Source organism: Aulonocara sp. 'chitande type north' Nkhata Bay, linkage group LG3, assembly GCF_057382095.1.
Source record: "Aulonocara sp. 'chitande type north' Nkhata Bay isolate Kocher_YH1m ecotype deep benthic linkage group LG3, A_spYH_male_GT1.1, whole genome shotgun sequence".
NCBI lineage: Eukaryota > Metazoa > Chordata > Actinopteri > Cichliformes > Cichlidae > Aulonocara > Aulonocara sp. 'chitande type north' Nkhata Bay.
In genome coordinates this window covers 11,833,137-11,852,730 of record NC_141346.1, presented here as the reverse complement: position 1 = coordinate 11,852,730, position 19,594 = coordinate 11,833,137, and the positions used below count along the sequence as shown (strand labels likewise).

The following is a 19,594-nucleotide window of genomic DNA, read 5'->3' as shown; positions in this document are numbered from 1 at the left end:
CGTTATGACGCACTTATTTATGATCGTCCCATAGCCCAACCTACCAAAAGACACTATATATTGAATTCCTTACGATATGTTGACTGACAAGTGTAGACGGGCTGAAATACATTTGTTACAATAGTTGATGAATTAAATTTTTGTTTGAAACTTTAATGTAATCTCAGATTTTAAAATCACATTTTAAGTGAGCAACAGAATCAATATCAGACTTGGTCACTTAAACAAACTAAAAGTCAGATCAGCAGATCTTGAGAACACGGACATGTCTGCTTTAACTGCATCACTCTGCTGGACTTTGCTGGTTGTCGTGGTTGCCTCTGCAGGTGAGATTTAACTATTTGTTTCTGGGATAATGAGGAATAAAGTATCAGTCTGGTTTATATTTGAATAATATTTATTACTTATGAGTTATTATCATATAGATTTAGTTTGTCTGTGGTGTGTTGTAGTGTCAGGAGTCAGGATGCAGCTACAAAGCTTTTAGTTCAGTGTATACAAACAGCTGTAGCTCCATAAAGGCAGCATGCAGAGACTCACAGTGTCTTATAATGAGAGGCTGCTTTCTCTCACACATTATGTTCACTTATTATCAGCACATGTTGTTGTTCTGTGGAAGCTAACATCTTGTAGTTTCTGACTGGGGGTGGGTTTGATTATCGATTTATCGATTAAAATCGATTCTAGCTTGGATAACATAAAATTGATTCATTAAAATCCTGAATCGACTTTTAGATATAATTTTATTTCTCCCGAAATGCCAGAATCTCAGGTTAAACAAAATTTCATCAACCACCAAATAGCTATAAACAGATGGTGGTGAAAGCAGCAGAGCACAAAACTGGCACGAGGCTTGCTGCCATTCAGGACATTTGTCTTCAACGATGCCTCTGCAAAGCACACAGCATCATCAGGGACCACAGCCACCCAGCACATCAGCTGTTCTCCTTGTTACTACCTGGCAGACGTTACAGGAGTCTGTCTGCTCGGACTACAAGACTTAAAAACAGTTTCTCCCATCAAGCCATACGACACCTCAACCACAACACTTAAACACACACAACACAGTCCACAGGACGCACTCAGAAGCTACCCTGCAGCTTCACAAGTACTCTGTACAATCTGCACTGGTCACTTCACTTTATTAGTATTTATAGTAAGGGAAAAAATTTGCACTACTGTAGTAACTGCAAACATTTTTTTGTACTACTCAGTCTGCTCATTCCTTTTTGCGATAGATTCTGAAGCTGCAGGTTTTATTTCTCTCCAAACAATATTGACTGAACCAGCAGCAAAAGAAGATCCAAACTACGCTTCACATAAACATCGTCATAAATTAGTTTTGCTTTTTTGCTTTCACCGCGATAAAAATCACACTTCATGCAGAGCTCTCTCTCTCTCTCTCTCTCTCTCTCTCTCTCTCTTCAAGAACAGTTTCCCATCTAAAAATCTGTTTTCTGCATTATTCGCTTGTTTATTACGCACAAGTCTACCGTTGTTTACAGCGCTGTCGGCCGCTGTGTTTTTTTCCCTTTTGCTTACTTCCAAAATGAAAACCTAATTTCTGCCGTTCAATAGGCTAAATGTAAACAAATGTAAATGGACAAATGTAAACTTAAAGTTATGCAAAAATTGCAAAACGCTTAGCTGTGCCTCTAATAAAACCTCTGTAACTTTGCTCTGCCTTACTTCAGCAGCATCAGGTAATGTTCATATGTTAATGGTTTTCTTTCATTTTTGATCTACTGCAGAATATTTTTTAAGGTTATCTGATATAAAATCCCAGGCAAGAGAAGTTGCCTTCATGTTTTTCTGTGTTTTATCCTCAGTTACTTTGACACAAAGGCATCTGCTGTGATGCTTACACTTTTGATAAAGTCTCACAAGTGTCAGATTTCTTTTTATATATATAAAAATATGGAAATGTACTGATACATAATCAGAATTATAATATTTCTGACTGAGGCAAAATTTCCCTGAATCAAATCGAAACGTGGATCGAATCAATTTGGGACCTTGTGAATCGGAATTGAATCGATTCTAGAAATCAGCGACGATACCCAGCCATATTTCTGACACTTTGCATGTTTAGCATGAGGCTAAAATTCCCCCTCAGTGGGTCACTGGTGACCTGCTGGATGTTCAGAGGTTCAATAAATCCAACATGACTAAAAACTCAAATGTCAAAGGAAATAGTTGTACTTTGACCTTTAACATCTCTGCTCTGTGTTGTTTCCTCTTTCAGACCAGAAAACCATCACAGCTGAGTCTGGACAGGACGTCACTCTGACATGTCGAGCTCCAAACATCAGACGTGTGTATTGGAGCAGAGATGACCTGTTGCCAGAAACTGTGTTTTTGTACCAGCATGGTCGTTTCGATCCAGACAACCAGCATCCATCTTTTAAGAACCGGGTGGACCTGCAGAACAGACAGATGAAGGATGGAGACGCGTCTTTGATTATGAAAGATGTGACGATTAATGATGCTGAAACATACAAGTGTTATGGCTTCATGGAAGAAAAACACTCATGGAAGCTCATCAGCATCATCCACCTCAGGGTTTCTCCAGGTGAGTGAGTAGAGTTGAGAGTGTGTGTGATCAGAGGTGAAGCTGCTTCCTGGTTCTGTCTCCTCCCCTTTTGTGAGTGTGGACGCTTCATCTCTTTGCTCTTTGCTTCTTTTATTGATTTTTATGCTGATTTTTTCCCTTTTTTCCTTATGGGCTTACCTGCGATAGCTTCTGGACACTTATAGATCATTAGGACTAAAGTGTTCTTAACAGAAGCAGCAACATTTTTATAGTTACCTTATCCTCAGCGCTCCGTGTGTCTGTGGCCTAGACACAGCTGAAGCCTGATTACAGCGTCTGGGCACCGAACAGCCTCAATAGCCTGGAAAGGGGCTAACCGCTAGGCTAACTAGCAACAAGATGCCTTCCCTCTCCACAGATGACTACCACAGCCTCCTGCAGAAGATTGCAGTACTGGAGACAAAAATTCATCGCTTAGAAGTAAACGTGGAGGTAAATGGACTGTGTGGAAATGAAACAACCTTGCCTTTGATTCAAAACAATGGCGATGAGCAAGCTAGTACACAGCTAAGGAGCACAGATAACATGACCAAGAAAGTAGACTCTGTGCATTATTATAAATCCTCAAGTGATAATCCCCCCTTGGACTGTCTTGGTGCAAAACCAAGACATAAATCATGTCTCCTGGAAGGGGGAGGACGTACCACAGGCAGGGCACAGCGAGCTGAAATCTCTGAAACCGACTGGCCTTCACTTCCTACGAGACAGAGAAGCTCTTCTACCCCTGTATACGGGAGGAAACAGGACTGGACAACCGTGAATAGGAAGGATAACAACAAACCTCCAAAACAACTGAATGTGAAACTGCAGAACAGATTTGCTCCACTATCAAAGGACCCTGGATCTATATCGGACAACCATCCATCTAAAAGCAGCGAAGTAAGGTCTGAAAATCTGTTGAAAAGTGAAAGGCCACAGGGAAAGCTAAAGGCTAGGCCTGAAACTCTGATTGTGGGTGACTCTGCCGTAAAGGATGTACAAAGGATGTGCGGTAAGAACACTAAAGTCCTCTGCTTTCCTAAGGATATGGTCAACAACCTGAAGGAGAGAATTCTTCAAATTGCAGATGAATATCCAACTGTGACAAACATTGTTCTGCATACAGGGTCAAACGATGTGTCCAAACAACAGTCGGAGGTTCTGAAACGGGACTTTACTGGATTATTAAATACTGTAAACTCTCTGAATGCAGCTGTATTCATCAGTGGACCTGTACCGCCGGTCAGAGAAGGAGACGAGAGATTCAGCAGGTTGTTTACACTGAATAAATGGCTTATATCAGCATGTGCCGACCACTCAGTGCATTTTATCGACAACTTTAATATTTTTTGGGAACGCAGGCATCTGTTTAAAGCAAATGGATTTAATTTTAACAAGTCACGGGTGAAACTGTTCACCTCCAACTTGTTTTATTCCATACGTCATCCATCTGTGCTTGGTGCCAAGGCTGAGATAAACGAGGAGTTATCTCATAAAGAGGAACAAACAGTACTCCAAGAACAGACAAAGCCCAGCAGAAACCTTGAGGAGGAGCTCCATTTGCCCCCACCCGGGAAGAGCCTCAGAAAGGAGAGACATCTAAGGCAAGAAGAGGGGTCCCTATTTGCCTCCAACTCTCTCAACAACACCAACGACCAGGACAAGGGACCAGTCCCCAAAACCCCTGACAGGCCATCACCCTCCCTTTCTCCCTCCTCCCCACACCTGAAATTCACTGAGGAGATGATGGAGCGGGTCAATGCTGGGCTCAGATCTACCCCCCGTCCCAATCCCTTTTTGTCCCCCATAAACCCCCCACCAGAGCGGCCAAAGGTTCGCCATCGAGCCCCACCCTCAACAGAGCAATCGAAGTCACATTGCCCAGCCTCGCCCCCCTTAGTTCCTCTTCATGCCCTGTCTCCGCAGTCTGATGTGTGATGTGTGAAGGGTCCGGGCTGTGAGGATTATGGCAGTGGTGACTTTTCCCAGGAGAAGCTGGGACCCTGTTTACTAGAAGGTTTTAAAATCTCTGTACTTTTAGGTGACAGGAGACATGTGGCCTGGTCAAAACACAGAGAGCTGCACTCTAAAAGATCTTTAAACATAGTAAACATACCTTGTGTGCCACAGACTGCTCCCAAACACGAGGGGACAAGTAATACCTCTAAAACACTTAAGTTGGCTTTATTAAACATTAGATCTCTAGCTGGGAAAACATTTTTAATTAATGATTTAATCACTGAGCACAGCCTTGATTTTATGTTTTTAACTGAAACTTGGTTGGACCAAAGTAACAGTGGAGCTGTTCTCATCGAGACGACCCCTCCTAACTACAGTTTTATCAGTGAGGTCAGGGCGAGCAGGAGAGGAGGAGGGGTTGCTGTCTTATTTAATGAATCATTTCAATGTAAGCAGCTATCTCCTGGAAGTTTTCAGTCTTTTGAATATGTGGCTTTACAGCTGAAGGCCCCATCCAAAGTTGTGTTTCTTAATGTTTACAGGCCTCCCAAATACTGCACAGACTTTTTTAATGACCTCAGTGAACTGCTGTCTGTGATCTGTGTTGATTTTGACTGTGTAATTATTGTTGGGGATTTTAACATCCATGTGGACAACCCTCAGGACAAAGGGACTAAAGACCTGAGTAACACTCTGGGCAACTTTGGGCTGACTCAGCATGTAACAGAGGCCACACATAATAGAGGACACACTCTTGACCTACTGATCTCCAAAGGCCTGAGCATTTCAAAGGTTACTGTGTCTGATGTGGGCCTGTCTGATCATTACTGTGTTTTCTTTGAAAGCAAAATCTCAGCCCACACAAATATATCAACAACAGTGATCACAAAACGGTGTATAACTGAACACAGTAGTGCAATTTTTAACCAGGTCTTCCCATTAACACCTGACCTGTCCAGAGGGTCAGTCAATGAGCTCGTCAATAGCTTCAATGCTAACATGTTAAATGTAATGGACACTATTGCTCCCATTAAGGTGAAGGTTATCTCTGGAAGGAAAAAGTCTCCATGGAGAAACTCCACACTGGTGAAAAATGAAAAAAGAGAGTGTAGGAAAGCTGAGCGCAGATGGAGAAAAACAAACCTCCAGGTTCACTATGACATTTATAAAGAGAAACTTCACAATTATAATTTACAACTGAGGAGTGCAAGGAGGTCCTACTTCTCTGACATCATCACTAAAAACAGCCATAATGCTCGGGTCTTATTTTCTACAGTTGACAGGCTAACAAACCCTCCTGTGTCAGTGGCAGCTGAACTTCATTCGACCATGGCCTGCAATGACTTTGCCAAATTCTTCACAGAAAAAATCCAAAAAATTAGACAAGCAATTGGTACATCAATAGCAGATCCAGGATATGTACTGTGTCCACCAAAAAACTGTTTAAATACCATGAAACAGTTTAAACCTATTAACAGCAAAGACCTGGAGGACATCTTAGGTCAACTGAACTCCTCCTCCTGCTGTTTAGATGTCCTGCCAACAAGTTTTTTCAAAAAGGTCTCAAAGACTTTGGAGTCAGACCTGTTACAGATCGTCAACTTTTCTTTATTATCAGGTGTGTTTCCAGAATCACTAAAAACTGCTGTAATTAAACCTATACTGAAAAAGGACAATCCTGACAAGACACAAATGAACAACTACAGGCCAATCTCAAATCTCCCATTTTTAAGTAAGATCATTGAAAAAGCAGTTTCTCAACAGCTCAATTACTTCTTAAAACAGAATAATTGCTACGATGCCTTCCAGTCAGGTTTTAGACAGAACCACAGCACTGAAACCGCTCTGACCAAAGTGTTTAATGACATATGTCTGAACACAGACAGTGGAAAAATGTCAGTCTTAGTTTTACTGGATCTCAGTGCAGCATTTGATACAGTTGACCACAACATATTACTCAAACGACTGGAGAACTGGGCAGGTCTTTCAGGAACTGTACTAAACTGGTTCAAAACATACTTAGAAAACAGGAAATACTTTGTATCAATAGGTAACTTCACATCTGAGCAGACTAGTATCACATGTGGAGTTCCCCAAGGTTCCATCTTGGGACCTCTTCTGTTTAACATCTACATGCTCCCACTGGCACAGATTATAAACAACAACAAAATAAACTATCACAGCTATGCAGATGACACACAAATATATATCACAATGTCACCAGGAGACCGAGGCCCTGTGCAGGCTCTTGGTAAATGCATTGAGGAAATCAATGACTGGTTGTGCCACAATTTTCTCCAGCTAAACAAAAACAAAACTGAGGTAATAGTCTTTGGCGCCAAAGAAAAACGATTACAGGTCACCAGAGAACTTCAATCTATACATCTAAAAACCACAAACCAGGCGAGAAATTTGGGTGTAGTGATGGACGCAGACCTAAACTTAGAAAAACACATTAAGACAATAACAAAGTCAGCTTACTATCACCTCAAGAATATTTCAAGGATAAAAGATCTGATGTCTCAACAGGACCTGGAAAAACTAGTCCATGCATTCATCTTTAGTAGGCTTGATTACTGTAACAGCATCTTTACAGGTCTACCTAAAAAAATCAGTCAGACAACTACAGCTCATTCAGAACTCTGCTGCTCGAGTCCTCACTAAGACCAAAAAAGTGGACCACATCAGTCCAGCTCTGAGGTCTTTATACTGGCTGCCTGTCCGTCAGAGGATAGACTTTAAAGTTCTGATGCTGGTCTATAAAGCTCTGAATGGTTTAGGACCAAAATACATCAATGACCTCCTGACCCAGTATGAACCTTCCAGATCCCTCAGGTCATCTGGATCCGGACTTTTATCAGTTCCCAGAGTCATAACCAGACACGGAGAAGCTGCATTCAGCTTTTATGCTCCTTATATCTGGAACAAACTCCCAGAAAGCCTCAGATCAGCTGAAACACTCAGTTTATTTAAATCCAGGTTGAAGACTCACCTGTTCTCAGCTGCATTTGAATAAAGCACCAAATCCACACTTTAAGCTTAAATTTCAAAACTTACATTTAACTACTGATTTTATCTACTGTTCTGATTTTATCTGTTTTGATTTTATATACTGTTTTGTTTGTTTGTTTGTTAATTAGTTAGTTCGTTTATTTGCTTGTTTTAATCAATTTTAAATCATGCTTTTTATTTGTTCTTGTTTCTAATGTCTCTGTAAAGCACTTTGAATCACCTTGTTGTTGAATTGTGCTATACAAATAAACTTGCCTTGCCTTGTTGATGTTTGTTTGTTGTATGGATGAGCTGGTGGGTGTCAGAGGTAGACTGATGTTTCTCCAGCTGTTGTCTTTGTGGCTGGTAGTCTAGAGTTGTAGAGCAGCATTGTTTGGTTAGAGCAGAAACAAAGACATTTATGAATCCGTCTCTTCTTCTCTTGCTCTCTAACTCGTCTGTAAACATGGGTGGGGAAACTCAATGTTAAAGCCTACAGCTGGAGGAGGAGGGGAGGGGTGAAGCTGGTGGTTGTGAGTCTGTGAAAGTGAATCCTGCCGGTGCCATAGCTGGTGAAAACGTACTTAGTGCAGACACAAAACGTCCATCAGCTTCAAAGTGTGTCAGAAAAATGTCCACATGGTGACTGATGGATGAGAGAGGTCCCATTGTTGTTGTTGTGCACAAATCATTGAACAACACAAACACTTAGAGCTGCTTTCAGTGCTGCCTGTTTTGTTACTGCACACATTTCTGATGGTCCTACAGTCCAACGTAGCAAACGTCTCCCTGAAGCCTCTTCTTAGAGACCAAAGGTTGGATCAGAGTGAGCAGCTGAAAGGACACATCTATGAATGCAGTCAGACACTTTCTCAAAACCTCACACTTCATCTCATCACAGTTGAGTGGTGTCCAAATTCATGGGCTGCATCCTCCTGAGGCCGCATTTGTAGGCCGAATACGTCACAGTGACGCGACGAAGGTTGTCCCAATTCGTAGAGTCCTGCAAATGCAGCCGACAAATGCGCACTCCTTTTCCCTGAATTTAATGGATGGGTCCTTTGTGTCCTTCATGGCCCTGCCTATACCAGAATTCATAGCGCGGATCAGCCAATTCCAGTTTCCAACAATGGTGGCTGCTACTAAGTTTTTAACATTATTCTTATTACTTTTTCTGGGTCACAAAATAAGTTTATAATACATTTTCAGGCGAGAAAGTAGCTGTGTAAACTTCAAATACACTCAACAAAAATATAAACGCAACACCTTTGTTACTGCTCCCATTCCCCATGGGATGGACGTAGAGACCTAAAATTCATTCCAGATACACAATATAACCATCCCTCCCAAACAGTGGTCACAAATCAGTCCAAATGTGTGGTAGTGGGCACATCTGCTATATTGAGATAATCCATCCCACCTCACAGGTGTGCCACATCAGGATGCTGATCTGACATCATGAGTAGTACTTCATTGTTTTCAGACCCCTGCTCTTTCGCCACTCGGGTCAAACATGATATATAAGTCACTCGGATAACTTAAAATTGTTATTGTTTCGCTTTTTTCTGTGTTAATTTGTTCCGGAGTAAATTGGTTTGGCTGAGGGTGAAACATGAGTGAAAAAAGTGAAAAAAAAACTGAGAAAAACGACCATGACTAGCACAAAATGGTAACATGATTGCGGAATCTAATTGCTAATACTTTAGTTAGAAAACATTGCGAGAAAATAAAGAGGAGAAAGAAACTGAGAATGACCAGAGCTGCTGTAACAGGCTGTCACATGCAAGGGGCACCGCAAGTGTAAACACGATGTATAAGTCACTTAGATAACTTAAAAATGTTTTTGTTTGACTTTTTTCAGTATTTTATTTGTTCCTCAGTAAATTGGTTTGGCTGAGATTAAAGTTCTAAAGTTTTCACACAGCTGAATAAACGTCCAACAGAAAACTGATTAAACAGAAGTGTGAGATGATCGAGAATTTATGCCGGTATCCTGTTATATCTTAAATAGCATGGAGCACACGGCTGGGTTTATTAAACTCCACTGAGACATCTGGTGACACAAAACTAGAAGGCAAGAACGTCCAATTTCACAGACGCTCCCTTCGGTGTACCAGGCTCCTGAGGACCTAGCCCACGTAGACCAGGAAGGCCGGGTCCTCATGAAGATGCAGCCCATGGATTTGGACACCCAATTAAATCTGACTTTAAAAGTCTGATTAAAATTTTCAACTTTGTTTTTGACACCATTGTTGTGTTTGTCACATTAAGCAGGTCAGGTATACCAGTTAGAAACCAAACACAGTTTCCACTGTGTGTGTGAAGGAGACACGAGGCTGGGTGGACACTTAACATCTGTAATCCAGCTGTGACAGAGACAAAGAAGTGTAATGTGTGTGTCAGTGTGATGTGTTGTAGTGTCAGGAGTCAGGATGCAGCTACAAAGCTTTTTGTTCAGTGTATACAAACAGCTGTAGCTCCATAAAGGCAGCATGCAGAGACTCAGTGTCTTATAATGAGAGGCTGCTTTCTCTCACACATTATGTTCACTTATTATCAGCACATGTTGTTGTTCTGTGGAAGCTAACATCTTGTAGTTTCTGACACTTTGCATGTTTAGCATGAGGCTAAAATTCCCCCTCAGTGGGTCACTGGTGACCTGCTGGATGTTCAGAGGTTCATTAAATCCAACATGACTAAAAACTCAAATGTCAAAGGAAATAAACAAAATATTTAAAGTCAATCATTCTGATCATAATTGTACTTTGACCTTTAACCTCTCTGCTCTGTGTTGTTTCCTCTTTCAGACCAGAAAAACATCACAGCTGAGTCTGGACAGGACGTCACTCTGACATGTCGAGCTCCAAACAACAACATCTTAGCTGTGCAGTGGAAGAGAGCTGACCTGAAGAAAGAATATTTGCTTTTGTACCAGGATGGTCACTTTGTTCCAGACAACCAGCATCCATCTTTTAAGAACCGGGTGGATCTGAAGGACAGACAGATGAAGGATGGAGACGCGTCTTTGATTCTGAAGGATGTGACGATTAAAGACACTGAAACATACGAGTGTTATGGCTTCATGGCAGAAACAAACTCATGGAAACTCATCAGCATCATCTCCCTGAGTGTTGTTGATCCTCCAGGTAGACTTGAGTGTGTGTGTGATCAGAGGTGAAGCTGCTTCCTGGTTGTTGATGTGTGTTTGTTGTATGGATGAGCTGGTGGATGTCAGAGGCAGACAGATGTTTCTCCAGCTGTTGTCTTTGTGGCTGGTAGTCTAGAGTTGTAGAGCAGCATTGTTTGGTTAGAGCAGAAACAAAGACATTTATGAATCCGTCTCTTCTTCTCTTGCTCTCTAACTCGTCTGTAAACATGTGTGGGGAAACTCAATGTTAAAGCCTACAGCTGGAGGGGGAGGGGAGGGGTGAAGCTGGTGGTTGTGAGTCTGTGAAAGTGAATCCTGCCGGTGCCATAGCTGGTGAAAACGTACTTAGTGCAGACACAAAACGTCCATCAGCTTCAAAGTGTGTCAGAAAAATGTCCACATGGTGACTGATGGATGAGAGAGGTCCCATTGTTGTTGTTGTGCACAAATCATTGAACAACACAAACACTTAGAGCTGCTTTCAGTGCTGCCTGTTTTGTTACTGCACACATTTCTGATGGTCCTACAGTCCAACGTAGCAAACGTCTCCCTGAAGCCTCTTCTTAGAGACCAAAGGTTGGATCAGAGCGAGCAGCTGAAAGGACACATCTATGAATGCAGTCAGAGACTTTCTGACAACCTCACACTTTATCTCATCACAGTTAGACTCAGGTTTGAACTCAACTTTAAAATAAGATTTTAATTGTCAGCTTTGTTTTTGACGCCATTGTCGCGTTAGTCACATTAAGCAGGTCAGATATACCTGTTAGAAACCAAACACAGTTTCCACTGTGTGTGTGAAGGAGACACGAGGCTGGGTGGACACTTAACATCTGTAATCCAGCTGTGACAGAGACAAAGAAGTGTAATGTGTGTGTCAGTGTGATGTGTTGTAGTGTCAGGAGTCAGGATGCAGCTACAAAGCTTCTTGTTCAGTGTATACAAACAGCTGTAGCTCCATAAAGGCAGCATGCAGAGACTCACAGTGTCTTATAATGAGAGGCTGCTTTCTCTCACACATTATGTTCACTTATTATCAGCACATGTTGTTGTTCTGTGGAAGCTAACATCTTGTAGTTTCTGACACTTTGCATGTTTAGCATGAGGCTAAAATTCCCCCTCAGTGGGTCACTGGTGACCTGCTGGATGTTCAGAGGTTCATTAAATCCAACATGACTAAAAACTCAAATGTCAAAGGAAATAAACAAAATATTTAAAGTCAATCATTCTGATCATAATTGTACTTTGACCTTTAACCTCTCTGCTTTGTATTGTTTCCTCTTTCAGAGCGGAAACTCATCACAGCTGAGTCTGGACAGGACGTCACTCTGACATGTCGAGCTCCAAACAACAACATCAGACATGTGTATTGGAGCAGAGATGACCTGTTGCCAGAAACTGTGTTTTTGTACCAGCATGGTCGTTTCGATCCAGACAACCAGCATCCATCTTTTAAGAACCGGGTGGATCTGCAGGACAGACAGATGAAGGATGGAGACGCGTCTTTGATTCTGAAGGATGTGACGATTAATGATGCTGGAACATACAAGTGTCGTGTCTTCATGGAAGAAACTCACTCATGGAAACTCATCAGCATCATCTACCTCAGGGTTTCTCCAGGTGAGTGAGTAGAGTTGAGTGTGTGTGTGATCAGAGGTGAAGCTGCTTCCTGGTTGTTGATGTTTGTTTGTTGTATGGATGAGCTGGTGGATGTCAGAGGTAGACAGATGTTTCCAGCTGTTGTCTTTGTGGCTGGTAGTCTAGAGTTGTAGAGCAGCGTTGTTTGGTTAGAGCAGATCACATTAAGCAGGTCAGATATACCTGTTAGAAACCAAACACAGTTTCCACTGTGTGTGTGAAGGAGACACGAGGCTGGGTGGACACTTAACATTTGTAATCCAGCTGTGACAGAGACAAAGTGTAATGTGTGTGTCAGTGTGATGTGTTGTAGTGTCAGGAGTCAGGATGCAGCTACAAAGCTTTTTGTTCAGTGTATACAAACAGCTGTAGCTCCATAAAGGCAGCATGCAGAGACTCACAGTGTCTTATAATGAGAGGCTGCTTTCTCTCACACATTATGTTCACTTATTATCAGCACATGTTGTTGTTCTGTGGAAGCTAACATCTTGTAGTTTCTGACACTTTGCATGTTTAGCATGAGGCTAAAATTCCCCCTCAGTGGGTCACTGGTGACCTGCTGGATGTTCAGAGGTTCATTAAATCCAACATGACTAAAAACTCAAATGTCAAAGGAAATAAACAAAATATTTAAAGTCAATCATTCTGATCATAATTGTACTTTGACCTTTAACCTCTCTGCTTTGTATTGTTTCCTCTTTCAGTCCAGAAAACCATCACAGCTGAGTCTGGACAGGACGTCACTCTGACATGTCGAGCTCCAAACAACAAGATCAGAGCTGTAGAGTGGAGCAGAGATGACCTGAAGAAAGAATATCTGCTTTTGTACCAGGATGGTCACTTTGTTCCAGACAGCCAGCATCCATCTTTTAAGAACCGGGTGGATCTGAAGGACAGACAGATGAAGGATGGAGACGCGTCTTTGATTCTGAAGGATGTGACGATTAATGATGCTGAAACATACAAGTGTTATGGCTTCATGGCAGAAACAAACTCATGGGAGCTCATCAGCATCATCTCCCTGACTGTTGTTGATCCTCCAGGTGAGTGAGTAGAGTTGAGTGTGTGTGTGATCAGAGGTGAAGCTGCTTCCTGGTTGTTGATGTGTGTTTGTTGTATGGATGAGCTGGTGGATGTCAGAGGTAGACAGATGTTTCTCCAGCTGTTGTCTTTGTGGCTGGTAGTCTAGAGTTGTAGAGCAGCATTGTTTGGTTAGAGCAGAAACAAAGACATTTATGAATCAGTCTCTTCTTCTCTTGCTCTCTAACTCGTCTGTAAACATGTGTGGGGAAACTCAATGATAAAGCCTACAGCTGGAGGGGGAGGGGAGGGGTGAAGCTGGTGGTTGTGAGTCTGTGAAAGTGAATCCTGCCGGTGCCATAGCTGGTGAAAACGTACTTAGTGCAGACACAAAACGTCCATCAGCTTCAAAGTGTGTCAGAAAAATGTCCACATGGTGACTGATGGATGAGAGAGGTCCCGTTGTTGTTGTTGTGCACAAATCATTGAACAACACAAACACTTAGAGCTGCTTTCAGTGCTGCCTGTTTTGTTACTGCACACATTTCTGATGGTCCTACAGTCCAACGTAGCAAACGTCTCCCTGAAGCCTCTTCTTAGAGACCAAAGGTTGGATCAGAGCGAGCAGCTGAACAGACACTGTTACTCAGTGATGAAACAGACTTTAAGCTAGTTTCACTTCATTTTATTAGACTCTGTTGCTGCACACACATAAACATCTGCTCGTGCATTTCCTTTTGCTTCTTCCTCATTACAGTAAGAGTCCAAGTGCAACAAAGCTTACAAGTCAAAAGAATTGACTCTCTTAAAAGAAAATTTAAAGCTTGTAAGTGAAGCTTTGTTTTTCTCCACTCCCCGTCCTTTTCCTTTTGACATGAATACACTGTAACAGTGGCAACATAAATTGTGGCATGAAAAATAGTAATACCATTACAACAATACAGCGTCAGGATCCTGGGTCATCGGATCCAGCGTTCTTAGTTTTCCTGTGTTCCTGTCTTGTTAAGTTCATTTGTTATTCTATGGGTTCTTAGTTGTTCAGGTTAATTTACTGGATTTCCCCTCGTGTCTTTATCCCCCTTGTCTCCCTCTGTGTGACCGTGTATATAGTGGTGTGAGTTATTGTGCTTTGTTCATACTCCTTGTGTTCTTTGTTTTCCTCTTTCCGTCATGTTCTCTCTCTGCCTCTCTCTGTGTTATGTTTAAAGTCTGCGTCCTGGTGTCAGCATTTTCATTTTCGTGTCCTCCCTGCGATGTCATGTGTAATTGTCCCCAGCTGTGTTCCCCATGTGCTTCCACTTCCTTCATTACCTTCTGTGTATTTATGTCAGAGTCTCCCTTTGTTCTATATCGCGTTGTCCCACATGCAGTGTGTTCCCTTGTGTGCCTCACTGTGAAGTTTTGTTTGTGTTTTCCCAGTATCGTTTAGTTTTGTATCTTTTCCTTGAGTCTGCAATAAAGCAGTACTTTTGAGTTTATATCCTGTTTCCCGTGAGTTTGCGTTTGGGTCCTCTCCTGCCTGCACAGAGCCGAAATATGAGATACAGATATTTTAAACTGTTTGTCTTAACCAAATTTCCCTTGTCCTTCTTTAAGTGCCGTATGTAACCTGAAAGCAGCAACTCCTTTTTTGTAAGGCATTCTGCTAGGTACTCTTTTGTGTTGCATCAAAGGACTCGCTCCACCTTTTGAGTCTGGATAAGTTCTTTCATGCTGCTTATCTCAAAACGCACTATTTTTTCCGTGACTGATTTTGTAGACTTGAGTGCATCAACAAGTGAGTGATTATCAGTGACACAGGTTATAAGTGTTGGATGTTTTACATTAACAGTGGTGAGTTCAGAGTGTAGCGTTGATAGGAAAATGGCATTTTCAATACCATGTGACATGGCAAGTGTTTCACCGGTCAGTATATTGTGTACAACCCTCTTGACTCTCTTTGACTGCCATGCCAGCAGTGAGAATCTTCCACTGTTCCCCACTGAGATGATGCGATCTCTTCCCTGTGTGCCTCCATCTGACAGATTTCTGAATGAGGAATCACTGAACACAATCAGCTTCAAAGCAGTGTCACTTCCTAGATACTGAAAATTCAAAGCAACCTTTGTTCATTTCAGTTTTCACACTATAAAGTTTGCTTCATGCAAAGTCTGCACAGTTGCAGTTTTTATAGTTGATGCCAAGCTGCTGGCATTAAACATTCCATCTGGTCTGTCCTGTCGTGCCACCCAAAGAATTTGACCAATCTTAGACCTGAGCAGATCCCTTTCCTTATCATCAGGGGGGTGAATCTTTTTCCATAGCTCTCGAAGGCTTTACATTTATAGGCTGCATATGCTGATTGTAGCGATCCTGATGTACTTGCACTTTCTTGTCAGTGATAAAAAAAAGGTTGTTTCAACATACCATTAGTCTTCATGTTCCTTACATCCCACCTAGAATCCATCTCGTATTTGCACATACCACTGTACCATTGTTCAAAGTCTATGTTATAGTTTGTCATGTTTACAGTGGGGTGTCTCGTTATCTGGTTGAATAAAGAATAAGAGTATTGTGTTAATACCAGTGTCCTTGTTCAAATCATCCAACGGTAATTCCGTCGCTCTTGTCCTCCCAGAGAGCGCCAAACAACAGCGAGTGCTTGCTTATCTTTTTTGAGCTCTGTGACTCGTGCCTAGATCATAACTTCATTCTTCGAGCTTTCATATGGCTTTAAGCAAGTTTAGCTTCACTTTATTAGACTTCATTGCTGAACACACACACATATCTGCTCATACCCTTCCTTTCGCTTCTTCCCCTTCTCCCACAGTGGGAGTCCAATGCAGTCAGAGACATCCTCACAGCCTCACACTTCATCTGATCAAATTTAGACTCAACTTTAAAATAAGATTTTAATTTTCAGCTTTGTTTTTGATGCCATTGTCGCATTTGTCACATTAAGCAGGTCAGATATACCTGTTAGAAACCAAACACAGTTTTCACTGTGTGTGTGAAGGAGACACGAGGCTGGGTGGACACTTAACATCTGTAATCCAGCTGTGACAGAGACAAAGAAGTGTAATGTGTGTGTCAATGTGGTGTGTTGTAGTGTCAGGAGTCAGGATGCAGCTACAAAGCTTTTTGTTCAGTGTATACAAACAGCTGTAGCTCCATAAAGGCAGCATGCAGAGACTCACAGTGTCTTATAATGAGAGGCTGCTTTCTCTCACACATTATGTTCACTTATTATCAGCACATGTTGTTGTTCTGTGGAAGCTAACATCTTGTAGTTTCTGACACTTTGCATGTTTAGCATGAGGCTAAAATTCCCCCTCAGTGGGTCACTGGTGACCTGCTGGATGTTCAGAGGTTCATTAAATCCAACATGACTAAAAACTCAAATGTCAAAGGAAATAAACAAAATATTTAAAGTCAATCATTCTGATCATAATTGTACTTTGACCTTTAACCTCTCTGCTCTGTGTTGTTTCTTCTTTCAGTCCAGAAAACCATCACAGCTGAGTCTGGACAGGACGTCACTCTGACATGTCGAGCTCCAAACAACAGCATCATAACTGTACACTGGAGCAGAGCTGACCTGAAGAAAGAATATCTGCTTTTGTACCAGGATGGTCACTTTGTTCCAGACAGCCAGCATCCATCTTTTAAGAACCGGGTGGATCTGAAGGACAGACAGATGAAGGATGGAGACGCGTCTTTGATTCTGAAGGATGTGACGGTTAATGATGCTGAAACATACAAGTGTTATGGCTTCATGGCAGAAACAAACTCATGGGAGCTCATCAGCATCATCTCCCTGACTGTTGTTGATCCTCCAGGTGAGTGAGTAGAGTTGAGTGTGTGTGTGATCAGAGGTGAAGCTGCTTCCTGGTTGTTGATGTTTGTTTGTTGTATGGATGAGCTGGTGGATGTCAGAGGTAGACAGATGTTTCTCCAGCTGTTGTCTTTGTGGCTGGTAGTCTAGAGTTGTAGAGCAGCATTGTTTGGTTAGAGCAGAAACAAAGACATTTATGAATCCGTCTCTTCTTCTCTTGCTCTCTAACTCGTCCGTAAACATGTGTGGGGAAACTCAATGTTAAAGACCCTAACCCAGCTGAAAGGACACATCTATGAATGCAGTCAGAGACTTTCTCACAACCTCACACTTCATCTGATCACATTTAAAATCAACTTTTTTGCACCTGATAAAAGTCAAAGGCAACCACAAAACCATTCAGAGATAATTAATTATGGATTTGACTTTGTTTGAAAGTTAATATTTTCTTGTTCTTGTAAATATTAGCATGTAGCTGAACGTTTAAGTGATGCACTGGTTACCTGGTGTGTGGCAACCGGTTTAACTAATCGAATCCAGAACAACTCAAAACTAAGATAAACAATCTAAAAATAAAACATAGAAAACAGAATTCCCTCATGATAAGGTACACGTGGTACCATCCTCTCAGCACTTCCTGGGGTTTCTTTCCTCATTTATCGACACTGATGACTTACAGAGACTCTGAGCATCAAACACAGGATAAAGAAAAGGAAAACGATTAAGCACAATAACTGCACTGAATATTAAAAGTAACTCTACACCAGGAAACCATCAAATGTTCTACAAATGTAATTTTACTGAATTTTAACCAGTGAAAATGTCTGAGATATTTATACAGTGTAAAAACTTAAATAATCAATTTTATAGATGCTTGATTGTTGTCACCCCTGAAACATTGTTTTCAGTGTATCAGACTGTATGATGTTTGGCATATAGTGTACTGTACTGGTGGATTTTTCTGTTTTCATTCAAAAACAGGAAACGCAATCGACCAAAACTGCAGCCTCCATATTGTTTTGAAACATGGCCGCCAAACCAAAAGAAAACCCAACAAACCTGCGTTTCCACTATTTCAACAGCGATGGAGGACACACTGTCTGATGTGATGATTTATATTTAGGGACCGAATTTTAAATCTTTTTTTTTTAACATACTAAAATTACCAGTTAACTTGCAGGGTTTTTTAACAACCCATGTGAAGTCAGCCGTCATCTTTGGCTCAATCAGCAGAAAAACGAAGACTGAAGATCTGCGAGAGCTCATTAAAATACATTATTTTTGAAAAGTAAAATCATCACTAGTTTGAAAATGTTTTTCTTTAGCATGAGGCTAAAACACGGCTGTACCTGTGATCTGGTAAATGATCACAGCTCTGTCCCACCTATCCTAATAACTCTTTATATGTACACAATACACAACTTTATACAAAGTGCATCAATCAGTATAAATGCAGACAAGTGTTGAAGGATTAACTGTCTGACTGACTGTTACGTCCTGTTAACCATTCCTCGCCGTCAGTCCCCTGACCGTGGTCGGGAGACGTGAGGGGAGATGCTTCCTCCAGGGCCGAAGTTTGTCCTCCTTTGGGGTTAACTCCCTTCACTTTTGTGGAGTAGTGAGGCAGACAGAAATCAGCCGGGACACCGGAGAGTACTGAAGAGATGAGACTTTAATAACAGTACTGCACACTTCGAAAACACACTGCATAGCCTGTAGCCCGTTAGAACGTTGCTCCCGGTCGCCCTCTCTACCCATGACACACTCTCTCTTTTTTTCTCTTCCGCTCCCCACGTTTCCTTCACGCGCATGCTCACACACACATCACATACACTCCTTACTGCACCCAGCCACACACAAGACGGCAATTCCCGCAACAGTCCCAACGATGAAGGTCAAGGGGGTGTGTGCGGACTGGTAACAAATGGGTCCAGAACAGAATGAAAGGAGAACAGACAGAGGTGTTTAGTAAATAAAGTAGTTTTTATTATAGATAAACTTAACATAAAGACGCCGTTTTACCAATAACACTAGGAAAAAGGTCGCAACAACAAAAAACACAACAACCAAACAAAAACTCCACACCACGAGGAGATACTTCCAGGGGCCCACAATCTCACCCTGTCACTAGCAGCAGCTAGCTTTACTGCTTCCACAACTCAGGCAGAACAATCACACACCTAGAACACAAAGTGGCGACACCAGAGAAAACCACCCTCTGTCATCCAGTTCATCCCCAGCTTATATGACCTCAGAGAGGTGATTGCTGACTTGGCCCAGGTGGTAAATGAGGCCAATGAGCAGCAGCTGTGTCCTGGGGAGAGAGAAGAGCGAGAGAGAGACAGAGGGGCGGAGCAAGAGAGTAGGAGGCAAAGAGAGAACACCACACCCACACAATAGTAGTTTCAGGAGGTCCTGCTAGGGCCGTATCACTGACTGCTTGAAGTCAAGC

At 42.0% G+C, this 19,594-nt stretch overlaps 1 protein-coding gene across 1 annotated transcript in view; it reads left to right on the top strand.

Moving 5' to 3' along the window:
- Positions 1-265: 265 nt before the first annotated feature.
- The window catches only part of LOC147333966 (butyrophilin subfamily 2 member A2-like), a 148,683-nt gene continuing 129,354 nt past the window's right edge, over positions 266-19,594 (top strand). Inside the window, exons 1-6 of the mRNA XM_086286460.1 lie at positions 266-326; positions 2,246-2,572; positions 10,330-10,668; positions 11,958-12,290; positions 13,013-13,351; positions 16,808-17,146. Of these exons, the coding sequence (XP_086142586.1) occupies positions 266-326; positions 2,246-2,572; positions 10,330-10,668; positions 11,958-12,290; positions 13,013-13,351; positions 16,808-17,146 (1,738 nt within the window). The remainder of the gene's footprint in view (positions 327-2,245; positions 2,573-10,329; positions 10,669-11,957; positions 12,291-13,012; positions 13,352-16,807; positions 17,147-19,594) is intronic.